This window comes from Emydura macquarii, unplaced genomic scaffold, assembly GCF_026122565.2.
Source record: "Emydura macquarii macquarii isolate MOO-44397 ecotype Brisbane River unplaced genomic scaffold, CSIRO-AGI_Emac_v2 contig_1876, whole genome shotgun sequence".
NCBI lineage: Eukaryota > Metazoa > Chordata > Testudines > Chelidae > Emydura > Emydura macquarii.
In genome coordinates this window covers 5744960-5759281 of record NW_027132013.1, presented here as the reverse complement: position 1 = coordinate 5759281, position 14322 = coordinate 5744960, and the positions used below count along the sequence as shown (strand labels likewise).

The window sequence follows — 14322 nt, the reverse complement described above, 5'->3', positions numbered from 1 at the left end:
TGGGATTTATTTCCATGAATGTTTTGGAAAGGCTGGTCTTTGTGGACTAAGTTCACCCTTGTGCAGAGGAGCCCAGCCCACACCTATGCAACATTTATGTCCCACTTAAACCTTTCAGACAAGGGTAAAAATGTATGTAATGAATGTATAATCTTTGTGCTGATCCCTCTGCGTTGGTGTAAATAGTACCCTGTATGAACTTATATTCACAGGGGAAGAAAGCACTCTTCATACTCACTATTTGTCATTTATCAGAAGTATAAATTATTTTTATTTTTATTTAGTACTAAAATGTTACTCTCATTCTCATATTTAAAATGAAGGAACAGAAATAATATCATGTGACTTAGGTGACCAATCACACACCACAGATAATCACAATATAGTTACCAAACAATCCATAGATTGAAAAATGCTTATCCAAACATTTCAATGAGTATAACACAGACAGTTGCAGAAATCAGGAGTGGCTTACACAGGAAAAAATGGCTAGAGTCATCAGATCATTTATCTGCAACAAATAATTCACCTGAACCTGATGGAAATACTATATAAGAGTTAAGTATTATACACAAATATTACAGTATTCATCAGTAAAGATACAAAACACTTGCACATATCGTATGGTTACTCCCTGCTTATGGGATATTACTACAGGGCCAAAGCCTTACTCTGCAAACACATTGAATTCAATGGTGGTGAGTAAAAATGGAGTAGAAATTAAGAACCTCAGAATTTGGCCCCTAAAATATTGTGCTATAGCATATTGTAGTATTACTTTTATTGGGAGCAGGTTCTTCTGATTATGCTTTACTCATACCATATAATAGAGGCATGAAGGACATCCACTAAACCATCCTCATTCAGTTATTTAGTCTTTTCACATCTCAAAGTGTTCAGCCTAGAAGCCTGGACCTCTTTCCATAGTCCCACACACTTTTGATCACAGGTTTTATGGCTGCGTGCTGCAAGGATCAGTTCAATCTGTTTGTTCTGTTTTTCCTAGGTACTCCCCTCTGGGCATCGCCTGCCTTATTTGTGGGAAAATCATTGCAATCAAGGACTTAGAAGTGGTTGCTAGGCAACTTGGAATGTACATGGTAACAGTGATCGTGGGCCTTCTCATCCATGGAGGGATCTTCTTGCCTTCACTGTACTTTGTGATAACAAGGAAAAGCCCCTTCACATTCCTTGCTGGCGTTTTCCAGGCATGGATCACAGCTCTAGGCACAGCTTCCAGGTACTCCATTTGAAATGCTACTTTATTTATATTTTAGCAGCTCAGTAGCTGCCATTTAGACATTATGCAGCTGCTGTTCTGACCTTTACTGGAAAATTTGATCATTAATGTCAATCAGTAAAAAGCTTTTGATCACCTTAATCTGTTTGGAAAAAATCTTTACCTCACACTCTGTAGATTATAGAGAGGCAGTATGGCTTACTGGATAGTGGCCCCAGACTGAACGTCAGGGGATTGGACTTCTGTTCCTCGCTCCACCACTGATGCACTGTGTATACTTGTACTAGTCAGGTAACATGTGCTTTAGTCTCTTCACCTGTAAAATAGGACTAATGCTACTTACTCACCATGGTTAAGAACTTTAAGACCTGTGGATGAAAAGTGCTATGAGTGCTATTTCTGTCATTAGTAAACAAATGTACAGAGCCGTAATTGTCACAGGGCTCGATATTTGTGTCAGTTCTGGTGCTAACTGCACCTCTGCAGTCTGCTCAGGCATGCTCCTTTGTGTTTCAGGCCTCCAGAGGCAACTCTTTTGGGGGATACACACATGCCCATCTCTCCAGGCTAGGGATTTAGGCTTCCTGTTCCATTGTAATTCACAGAGACTATCTCAGCAGGTCTGATCTCAGTCCAGCACCTGCAGTTCCACGCTCTCCCGGGGGCTGACAGTGTTTGCTAGTGACCAGCCAGTTTTCACAAAAGCACATTTATTTTAAGGTAAAAGCATTCTGGAAAAATATATCCTAAAACAATAAATAATCTGCCCTCATGCTAAACTTGCCAGGTATTGCCCATCTTCCACATGTAGACCCTGACAAGTTCCAGTCCTTCACGTTCTTCCAGCAGGGCTTTTTCCTCTTGGCTACATTTTCATGTAAATTTGAGGATCAAAGTGAGACTCCATCAGCCAGTTCAGGCTGACCCCTTTATACTAAAACCCCTTACTTTGGCTGCCACACCTTTTGAACTGGATCTTAACCAATATGTTCAATTCCCCCCAGGGGATGGTACTCCTCCAGAAGTGTTTACCTGTCCCAGGATCTGCAGTAATTACCCCCTACTAATTTTTAGTTCTTGGGGTAGCACAGTAACCCTCCCACATGGAGCTAGCATATAGTCTAACTCATTAAGTTAAATATGGATGCGCACATTTCTGAGTAGTACCTTCGGCCATAGCTTATGGCACATCACAGTATAAAAGTCTTCTGAAGTTTCCATGCTTCCAAGGTCTCGCATTTGTCACAATATTCACACTGCTGCTTCTAAAAGAAGTTATAATGCTAGGTTTCAACTAAGGAACACAAGTATTAGATGAAGATCCTGTACTGTCACCAGCGGTTCCACCCATGACTGCTTCCTCCTGGCTGGGATTAGGAATACTCTGAGTGATGATATTGAGTAGCACAAGCTGTTTTTAGTCAGTCTGAGACCTAGAGAACGACAGGGTTTGTCTGTGCACTTTGACCTAAATAACGTTCTCTCTATATTGATAAGAACTCAGCCTCTCTCTTCTTTATCAAAAAGGACTCAACAGGTATCCTGTGAACTCTCTGCAAGTTGGGACTGGGAACTGTTCAATCAGAAGGCAGGAGCTACTCAAAATCTCATTGAAAAGTTTGTTTTTCTGTCTCTCTCCAAATTTGGCAGACTAAAGGGGTTTGGATAAGGATCTGAACTGTTTAGTCTTGCATCTAGAAAACAGATCTGGGAATCAGTAAATGGAAAGGGATTTGAGACTGGATGACTCAGGACTGGTAATAGGATATGGTGTTATTTACTAGGGCTCATTTTTTAAAGGTTTTTGACTAAATAAAAAGTCTTGCATCCATTTTCCTCTATGGGCTAGGATTCCACACCCAGACTGCACCTCCCATGATGAACCACAGCCAGTGACTTCTGTGATGCACTGCTGTGGCTCAACATGTCAGGAGATTGTGCAACTTGGGAGATATCTGGCTTGGGAGCTCAGCCCCTAGAGAAGAATGGGGGCCTAAGAAACCAAGCTACAACTCCTATGTGGCATTGTGGCAGCATTGCTGAATCAAAATGTTTAATTTTCAACCAAAAGGTTCTGGCTGCAAAAATGTTGGGGTTTATCCAAAATCTTTTAAGTTGTCACCAAAACAATCAAAATTTTCCACAGAGGACAAAAAATCTGTTTTATAACCAGACTCACTCATTGGTTCACATATAACTTGCGTCAGCAGTGACTGAAAGTCTTTACCATCCGGCAGCTGTTCAGGGACCTGTGTGAAATGATTCAGTAGTTGATAAGGATTTGGCCTGATAACAAGTGTCCACATCACAAAAAAAAATATATATATATCACTATCACAGTATTGCAGCTGGCACCCTCATTGGGAGTCTCCACTAAGAAGCCAAAGCTCTTGGACAATCAAATACTTTCTCACACTAGGATTAAGATTCTCTGCTGGAACAAGATGGGGAATCTTGTACTGCTTCTACCTACCCTGCACTTTTTCTAGGGATGCTAAAAAGCACTTCCTATCAATCTGGCACCATCCTTGGGCACAAAATTCACCTATGCTAAAAAAGAAGGAGGAAATCAAGGAGGAAAAAAGGCCTGCTTGTCCCCAAGTTATAAAGTAGCACCTCATTCTAAATGGCAAAACCAGGGAGGGCCAGCTACAGCAGTCCTAGGCCACTGTCATGTACACACTTTTACCTCTGCTCCAATTTGTGAAAAGTGACCATAGGTGGGATTTACACATGTAAGAGAAAATGAAGCTTATTTGATTGAACTTCAATGGTTTGTCAGTGAACTGTGTTTTTCCTTTCTAAGAAAGAAGATATGGAAATCCCTTTGTCATGAAAGCCAGCACAGCATAGCAGAGTGAAAAACAAGGAGTAGTTCTCTGTCAACGACCCACAGTACACATTCAGCCATCTCCATACATACAAATAGCCATATACATGGACTACTAACGCAGCTCATGGAGGAAATATGCCTTACATTTCCCAAATGGAAGTTGAGATTGTTCTTTCTGTTTATATATACACTAGGAGTGTGACATCACAGAATAATGATTTGATTGGCTATGGGAAGAAACACTGCATATTATAACTAAATCACATGGATGCCAGAATAGAGTTAGCTGAAGCTATTTACCTGGTTCACATAGCTCTCCTTAAAATCCTCTCAGTGAGTGAGAAGAGTCGTCTAGTGTTCTGAGCTCAGGAACACGAACACCAAATTGGACTCTGACAGACTCCATCTGTGATATTGAAGAAGTCATTTAATCTTTCGATTTCTCACTGTACCCATCTGTGAAATGGGGATATTTATATTTTTCTACCTCAGAATCACTATGGGGATTAATTAATGAATGTTAAGTGCTGAAGTTGCAAGGCAATATATGCAATAGGCAGTAAAGATTTATTATAGTATATTTGGGTGAGTTCAGCCATTTGATCTGTTCATCATAAGCAATAGTTAGCATTCTTGTAAGATACAGCAGACCAAAACTAGCATCAGTACAGTAATCAAGATGACCTTTTAGAACTTTCCAGCAGCTCAGCTGGGGATATGCAAACAAGATGGTATGGACATGTTTCAGCTACTTTTATACTGAGCAACTGCTCTATAGGAATTTCCCCAGATCAGCGTTCACTTTTCAGAGTTGACTCTGGTCAGGATGTAACCAAGTTAGTTTAGTGGAGCATTGGACCAGAGACAAACACTGAAAACTAAAGCATCAATACATGTGACTGAATTGGATTAATTAATTTAGAGGCAGATCCTTCAGCTGAACTAGGCATACCTGGGAAGCAGAAGAAAGAATCTCAACCAACAGGACAAATAGTGGCTATGGAACTATTCTGCCATGGGTACTTTGGCCCAATGGGTGAAATAGCCTGCTCTGCCCCCTATGGGGGGTGGAGGGGCAGCCAGGAAGATCCATGCAAGTATCTATTCCTCAGCTCCAACCTTGCTATCCAAGCTCTGTGAATGGAGAGTGCACAGGCTGTGTGTCCTTCCCTAGCCCCCTTGTATAGTACAGCAGCACCAAGAACACATTCATGACTGCAGAGATGCAGGGTATGACCCTTCAATATTGGTTTGAATTCCCATTGCAAAAAGCCATTTGGGGTCTGTGCTTTAAATAAATTCAAGAAATAATTCATAAATTGGGTGGAAAGCCCAACTAGCCCCTGTGTGACCCAGAATCCCACCTCCAGATAATCCTAAAGTGCAGTCTTGATTGAAAAAAAAAAGGTTTATGGCCACAGGAGGATTCAAAACAAGAAAAAAATCTAGCAAACAAAGTGAAAAAAATATAATCATGTTCCCTGCTTTTTAGCAATGAGGTATTAAAATAATGCATTAAGCACTGTGCTTGTCTTTCTCAGAGAATTCAGTAACTTTTATTTGGTTGCATTTTCTTTAATGAACATGTTGGATTTGAGAAAGGAAATGGTCATAACAAAATTGCAATAGTTCTGGTCTTGCTCCATCATGCAACAATATTGTGTATCACGTAACCCTCTCTTTCTTCATTTCTTTGCTCATTTTTTCAGTGCTGGTACATTACCTGTCACTTTCCGTTGTCTTGAAGAAAACTTGGGCATTGATAAGCGTGTAACAAGATTTGTCCTACCTGTTGGAGCAACAATTAACATGGATGGGACTGCCCTTTATGAAGCAGTTGCTGCCATCTTCATAGCACAGATGAATGGAATTGTGTTGGATGGCGGGCAGATAGTCACTGTGAGGTGGGTTCTAGATGTTTCTGCAAACAACTGGGTCTCTGATTTTTGAAGGCTGTATAGCATGGAGATTTAGTGATGGCGTAAACTTCTGAATGCCTCTTCTTACACAGTGAAATGTGTAGACTTTGGCTTTTCACTGTGGTGTTGAATGGATGAGATTGTTAAATAGCTGTGGCCTGGATTCATAAGTTATAAAACCAGAACAGACTATTGCGATAATCTAATCCAACCTTCTGTATAAGACAGGCTGTAAGACTTCCCAGATTGATCCTCCACTGCCTTGCACTGTGTCATTATTTGTGCATTCTGGTTTAGTAGCATTTTAAACTCACTTTGCACAGTAGTAAATGACAACACAAGGTGCAAGGCAATGATCTGGTCTATTTAGCTGTATAAATTTAACTGGAGGCTGAGTGATATTCCAAGCTATGTACAGGACATTAACTATCTAGAAAGTCCCTATGTGTAGTAATATGGAAAGGCTTTCCCATAAGGAGTATCCATATGCACACGGTTCAGGTGTGTTTTTTCTCTTACTTTTCCAATTAATAATAAAAACAATTGCCTTAGTGCAAGGCATTTTCAGACTGTGAGTGGGCAATAGTGAGGAAGAGATATGGTGGCAGTGCAATACCTTCTGGCATAGCCCGGACCAGCAGAAGGGTTTCTTGGGAGCTGCTGTCTGCCAGTACAAGTTAGAACATCCCTCATGCACTTTTAAACTTGTACTGGTACAAGTTTGTCTCTGGAAAGCGCCTACAATTAGGGGGGAGAGGGGCATATATGCTTCCCCACCCCACTGTTCCAGTGAGTGTTGCTGTGGCACAAATAGTGATGTAATCCTTGAGTTCATGGAGCAAAGGCAGGGTGTCACAGGGTCCTCTACTCACCACTCAAACTCTCCTCTTCCTGTTCTGGGGATTAGTTCTGCCCAGCCAACACCCTTTTCCAGTAGTTGCACTCCATCACTCTGTCTGCAACCCTTCTCTCACTCCTGGAGTTGCTGCTTCCTCTTCAGGACTCAGCCCTCCAGCCAGATCACTAAGTGGTTTCCCCTTCCCACGTATGATGCTTTCCAAGTATCTCCAGACAAACAGTGTTCAACAGTCCTCACACCTGCTGCCCTGCCCCTGTCACTCCTGCTATGCTAGTTCACTGCCCCTGACAATATCACTCAGCAGTGGCTGGTAGGGGAACCCAGGTCTACCCTCTACTCTGGGTTCCAGTCCAGGACCCTTTACCAAACAGTCAAGGTCTGCAGCTTCCCTAACCTTACTGCTCTCATCCCTAAACTACTTCCTCCCTTGCTTCCATTCATTCTAGTCAGACCCCTCTCTCCTAGGGTTTACTAGGTCTCAAGGATTCCTAGTCCTCCTTCCCTGAGGGAGAGGGAATGCTACTCTTCACCCTGATGCCTCCTGTCCAGTGCTAGTCTTTTCACTTTATGTAAGCCCCACCTGTTCCCTCGCAAGTTAGCTAGATTCCAATTAGTGGCTTCCTCATAGTCTAAATGTCTCCCCTGTTTGCCACTTAGCTGGTTGATTGGGTATGCCTGGCCTAATTCAGTCCTCTCAGGGTCAGTGTAGGAAGTACACCTCATCACACAGAGGTGTCAACCATTTCAAGCAGGACTACAGTGCCCACTAAGACTCAGTGCTCCAGAAGGGTCCAGATGGGGAAGTTAGAGAGGAAAATGCTTGTGCACTCTATAGAACATTACCCCCATAGTCCAGGAGACTGGCACAGCAATCCAGCAAAACCTCATGTACAGGTGTAGAACCATTTGGTCATGTTCAAGAGGCACTAGAGATGCATACGTTTGGCAGAAGCTGGTACATGTCTGTGTGTTGGGAAATTACACTGAAGACAGCTTACCCACTGGGTGTAGAATAGGTAACCCAACCAGGCAAGTCCAAGAAAAGGAAACTTCAGAAAAGTGACTGCAAATAACATGGTTTATCTTTATCTATTTTTATTTTAATAACTTTTGCTGAATGTTGACTCTTCCAACGGACAGGGTATCAGATCAGGCCTGCTATATGAAATGAGTTTGTCACCATGGAGCTATCAGTACAACAAAATAGACTGGACACTGTAATCCTTAAATTCTATCTCAGTGTGCTCACATTAATCCCAAGTACAGTAGATATATCCCTATTATGTCAAATCATCACATATAGAACTGAGCTGAAATATCTGGAAGCTCAAAGGAAGATGCATTTAAGGTATGTTAGAATAATTTTGGCATGTTTTACTGTAATCCAATTTAATGTCATATTCGATCTAAAAAAAGAGAATGGCAAAGTTATGACTGTTGTTGCTGAATTCATTTAAAATGGAAAACATGACAAATGTACCAAGCTTGACATTTTGAATCATAACAATTCAAACCACACATGAATGCTGCCAAGTATGCCTTTTCCTTGTGTGTCTAATCCACCCACCTTCCTCTTAACTAACCCCTTTTCAGGATAAAGAAGTGCCTGCACTGGAATTTCTAGTGTTGTATTTCTCTCTCAGCTATATTAGCAGCATATTTTCCATTTCTTTGCCTCTGCAGGTTACTTACAATAGTAAAATAGGGTTTTAAAGGGGTTAGGCTGCTTCTTTCAAAGGCATAGGCTGCGAAGTTGGACCTTGAATAAATACAATTTAGTTTTTAGAAATAAAAACATCGTTTTTAGAGATAAGTTGCTAATAAAATATTTACTACCAGAGAAAGTTCAGATCTGGGACTTGTTAGCCTCAAGGTTAGGTGAACTTGAACCTGAATTATTGCTGTTGCTCCCACTCTAAGGAATTGACTCACTATGCCTGATTCAGATCTTGCACCACTGGTGTACCACTGGTGCAGATGACCCCCTTGACTTTCCAGAATCTTTCCTGGGGGCGTGAGATCTGAATGAATCTGACAAAGAGCTGTGCTCCTGTGGGCTAGCCATGGGAAAACTGCCAACTCTTCCCCAATGCAATATGATGAGATGACATTTATGTTGTGACACTGATGCTATGTCCTGATGTGGCAATGCAAGTGACTAGAAGGTGGTTCTCTTATGTCTGCCAAACCCAACAAGCAATGCTGGGGTTAGGTTCAAATGACCCAAATGCAGGCTTAGGCAGGCTTAGTAATTCTCCTTTGAGCATCTCTATGTGCTCCTCATATCTGTCCTTGTGGGCGTTTCTGCTTTAACTCAACAATCAAACCTGGCAAAGCAACCTGCCCCTTGGAGATGATAATCTTAGAAATGGTGGTTGGGCTAAAATGCCGTGTCCTCACATTAGCACAATGGCTGTAGCCAAGCATTTACCCCATGGAGGCACTTATTCCCCCACCCCTTTATTGGAAGCACCTTAAAATCCTCCTGGGTGAACAAATTTAGTAGTCAATTATGTGACCCAGTTCAGAAAGACAGAGACTTCTTTTTATATTTTTCATTGTTCCTTGGCTCCCTCACTGTCTAATTTATTTTCCGTTCTACAAAGGAATGCCCAGTGTCTCTGAAGCTGTAGCCAGCTTTTTCAAACTTCCAGCATTTGAAGCACAGACATTCACTGTACTTGACTTTCACTTTATACTAAACGGAGCAAAAGCAGAGAGAGCTTTGGATTTACAAAACCTAATTGGACGAATTTTGGATTTGCAAACCAGAACAAGGGTGCTTTGTAACTGGGCTTGGTTTACCAAAGCTCCCAGAGTTTGGCATGTGTGAGTGTAGGATACATGGGCTTTCCCCCATCCCTCACTGATAACAACCAATTCCCCCATGTGATTATCTCACAATACAAACCGCAAGCGCCATAAATTAACATTCATGAACCACACGGAAGCTCAACCTGCAGCCCCTAAGCTGCAGAAATTCCAACTGGAATGTGGAGGTGGATCTGGGCAAAAGCCCTGGATTCAAACACCCCTGAAATGTAGCATAGGAGGTTGAAAATCAAAACCAGGCTAAAGGTATGAATGTTGCAAATTGTCAATATTTTTATCGTAGTCTGAATAAAACCCTCAGATTGGAACACTCTTAAATTGGAATTGGTGGAGGAACAAAATCCTCAATGTTGTGGCTTGATCCTATCCCTAGTAGTTATATAGCCCTGTATTTTCTGGGAAATGTCAGTGTAAACCAAGCTTTTTTTTTGATCAAGTGAGTACACGTTGAAAGACACCCTCCTTGTTGCTACCCAACATTGTGTTTATTCTTACAGTCTGACAGCGACCCTAGCAAGTGTTGGAGCTGCCAGTATACCCAGTGCAGGACTGGTCACCATGCTTCTCATCCTCACTGCGGTGGGTCTCCCCACTCAGGACATCAGTCTGCTTGTTGCTGTTGACTGGCTCTTGTAAGTAATAGTGACTCCATGATTCAGTCCGAAGAGGTCATCATGAACTTACAGCAAGTAACAAATAATGATTTACTCTTCTCTGCTACCTTTTAATCATGGATCTCAAAGTACTCTAAAAATATACCTATTGTACAGATGGAGCCACTGAGGCACAGACAGGTGAAGTGGTTTGACATGGGCCACTTGAGTCAGTGTTAGAGTAAGAAATAGAACCTAAGGGGCAGATCTAAACTACAGCTGGAATATATTGCCATAGTTACACTGAAGTCAGTTAACTTTAACAATTGACTTCAATGGAGCTATGCCAATTTCTACCAGCTGAGGATCTGTCCCTGAGAGGCTTGACTCACAGACACCACTACATTCCCTAGAGACGTGTAACCTTCCAAGTTGTCCCTCCACACTACAAACATAGTTCAACAGCAGTTATTCATCTCTGCTTTGTGTTTCCTTGTTGTTTAGTCCTTGTTGAAAATTAGGGATGGGTACTGAGTCTGTGGATTATGCTGAAATTATGTCTGCCTAGAACAGTAGGATTTTATATGGCATTGAGCATTTGTATTAATAATATCATCTCCAGTTACACTAGCTAGAATGAACATGCTTCAGGCTACCGCCAACTGTTTGTGGTAAGGAAGAAATTTTTCCATCCCCCTCTTCCCCCCCCCCCATGTTCATAATTGTCTGTTATTTTATTGGTCCTTAACCTTTCTCTGAAGCATCAGGTACTTATTGAGACAGGCCTACAGATGAGATGGACCACTGACCTGATCCAGTATAGCAAGTTTATGTTCCTAATCAGGTTAAGAAAAAGATGGAGAAAATCAGTTTCTTCATAAAGTTTTTCTCAACAAAGACCCGGTAGGATGAATGTCCTAAAGGAGCCCACAAACCAAACTAAATGAGAAAGCCAACTGGGAAATGGGGGGATATTCTCTGTCAGTTTTTACCTAAAGATTCTCTAAAACATGATCTGACCTACCTTTCAACCTCAGGGACTTGGGGGTAGAGTCCTTTCAGTGCCATTGCAGATCCTCATCCAAAAGACATCCACCTGTTCCTCCGTTCTCCCAGGGCTTTCTGTCCCTAACATCTGGAATTTAGAAGCCCTCTTTATTATTATAACAATAATACACCCGGAGTCAGATCCTCAGGTGCATTTTAGATTGGAGGCATAGCCATCTTTCTGCCACATTGTCACAGAGTTCCCAAGGACCAATTCAGCCTATCAACACAACTTAGAGCAGTCCCAGGGCTCCTCTAAGCTGCACTGTTTGGTGACAGGACCCTAGAAACCTTTACATTGGCCTGAATTTCTGGAGCACAGTGAACTCTGGTCACTCCCCCTCCTGTTCCAGCACAACTCTATACAGCTTAAGCTAGCAGGTTGCAGGTGGTAATGCTGGGAAGCGATGTAATACCAGCTAAACCAACTTTATACCATTTACTGATTTCCCCATGCCAGGGGAATCCCCACCTGCCCAGTTGATGCATTTTCAAGTCTCAGTGGGCCATTGGAGTTATGCAGAGGGGCTTTGAAACTTTAGTGAGACAGCATCATGTGCCGTTTATCTTATCCATTGGCCCTTGTTGCCTTATTGGGAAGTGTTCGAGGTCTCAATCCACTCTGTAACATAGCCCCTGTAGCCATCCTGCCGTGATATATCTGCTAGACCTGAGATGAGGGATCTTCTTCAGTTACAGCCAGCATATCACCCTGTCTGTGACACACCAGTGTTTAAGAACAGCTCACAGCTCCAGTCCCAGCGTTAGGGAAAATTGAGACATAAAGTTATAGCAGCAAGCAAAGGGAAAAGATAATTTTGTAAAAAATATTGTAATTGTGTGAAATAATGGCTCAGAATGGGGAACCAGGGTGGGGCTCAGCAGGCAGCAGGCTGCTGGCAAAGGGAAAAGATGATAATGTGTGGTTTTAAATATATTGGTGAAGTCATGGCTCAAAACAGGAAAGCAGAGTAGGAATTTGCAGCTAGGAGGGGGAGGGAAAGAAAAGGTCCATGTTCAGGTTTTAAATATATGTTTTTATTGGAGCTCAAAATAGGCCAAGTAGATATTGTTCTACCAGTAGTAGGAGGATGTGTAAATGCAGCATGTGGTTTATTTGTTTTTTTAGGGAAATGTCATTTTAAAATATTCTCTTTGGCAGAAAGGCCCTGCCTACGCTAGCAAACCTCAGAGCTGTAATTCATGAGTAGTACTGCTCCACTGGTTGAAGCTATAGTGTGGGCAAGGCTCAGTTGATTTACCTTTGTGTCATCTGACCATGCTCAGAGTACTGTTAAACAACATGGTAGAAGAAAATGCCTGTGCTACAGACCTGCGCCAGTGGTGAATTCCAATTATGAAGCTTGCTGGTATAGAGGAGGCCAGAGTCAGGGAAAGAAAGGAGCATTGCAGGATTGTTTCCAAGAGAAAGACGAGCCTTGAACCTTCTCAGAAACTTGGAGAGCTTTGGGGTTCTTTGACCTGACAAGCAACAATGGAACCCATAGTGATCAAATCAGCGGCTTAGTGTCAAGGATTGAGGGAGAAAGAAAATGAGAAAAAAGAAGGCAAGTTCTATATATCTTTTCATGCTGATAAAGCTAATGAAACATTCAGGGTCTGATTATGACCTCTCTTATGCTTGATTTACACCAGTGTAAATCCGTTAACTTCTGTTTGAGCTCAGAATAAGGCTTTCTATTAATTGACTGAGTGATAGATATAAATACAGTAGATGGATACAGACAATCATGATGAGCCTGATATCTGGAACTTGTTGGGATGCAAATCAATACAGTAGAAATCTTTTAAGAATAGCAATGGTCATGGTATTTCAAGTCAAGTTAGACAAAAATCTTTCAAAAACGGCTTATATCATGAGCTTTTTACTCTTCAAGGTGAAAGAAAAGATCACAAAAATCACCTGATTTTACAAGATTGCCATCATTTGAGGCTGAAATCTCCCAGAAAACCACTTTGAAGATTTTAGCACTCTCAAACCCAACCCTGAGTTTTGATTGGGTCTCAGCTTTGAAATGCTTTCCCCTCAAATTGAGGCTAAAAGGGGTCCTAGACCCAGATCAGATCATTGACTCCTTAGTCCTTCTCTTATACAGAAAGAGATTGGATAGAAAGAGATAGACATACAGAGAACTTTCTCATCAGGCAAATTTTCCAAGCTTTCACAACTCTCTCAGTTTCCCAATTTAAAACTAAACAAAACACGGCAGTGACATTTAATAGGAAAGGATTATTTGCCAACAGCTGGAATGAATGCTGGCATCATTAGCTGTAGCTAAGAGCTGGCTACTTTCCAACTGTGAGACTGACAAGCTTAGCAAATGCCATACCAGGAGCCCAGAAGAACTTTGCACTGAGGAAAGGAGAATTAGAAAACTGGTTTGGGTAAACTGCTAGACATCTACGTGCAGAAACACAACTGGTAAAGTTTGTGTGAAATCTGACTCTTTCCTCTAGTTGTGTAAAATGGATCTTAATTCAAAATGCTTTGGCTCACATTCCTTGAGAAAGTTGATATTTGAATGTTTTTGCTTACGTCCATTTCTAGAATGTAAACTCAAGTAGAATGAAATATGAAAAACAGAAGTAGCTATTCCCCTAAGTGCCAACAAGGCGAAGGCAAATTAAGCATGTCACTTTTTGAATCAGTGGGAGCCCTGAAGAATTTATTTAATCTCCTTTTTAGGATCCTTTTTAGAATCCAGAGTACCTAGTCAAGAAAACTCCTCGGAAAGGACAATGTCTTTTTACATACTAGTACAAATAATAATACATGATTAGTTAATAATACCCAGTAACACTTTATGGGCCTGATTCTTCTCTCACTCATATCATGGTGTAACTTCATTGCCTCCAATGCTGTTACCTTGATTTATACTGGAGTGAGTGGAATACAGTCAGATGCTATGAACCTGATCCAATTCTCATAAAAGTCAGTGGGAGCTGGATATGCTCCTACTTGAGAAATAACATAAGTA

General features: G+C 41.6%; 1 protein-coding gene across 3 annotated transcripts in view; it reads left to right on the top strand.

Moving 5' to 3' along the window:
- SLC1A2 (solute carrier family 1 member 2) overlaps nt 1-14322 on the top strand; it is a 73237-nt gene that overhangs the window by 43253 nt on the left and 15662 nt on the right. For 2 of the 3 annotated variants that reach the window (XM_067557553.1, XM_067557556.1), the window contains 3 exons: nt 1007-1240; nt 5783-5977; nt 10181-10315. In XM_067557553.1, coding sequence (XP_067413654.1) covers nt 1007-1240; nt 5783-5977; nt 10181-10315 — 564 coding nt within the window. The remainder of the gene's footprint in view (nt 1-1006; nt 1241-5782; nt 5978-10180; nt 10316-14322) is intronic. The other variant, XM_067557554.1, reaches the window with a different exon arrangement.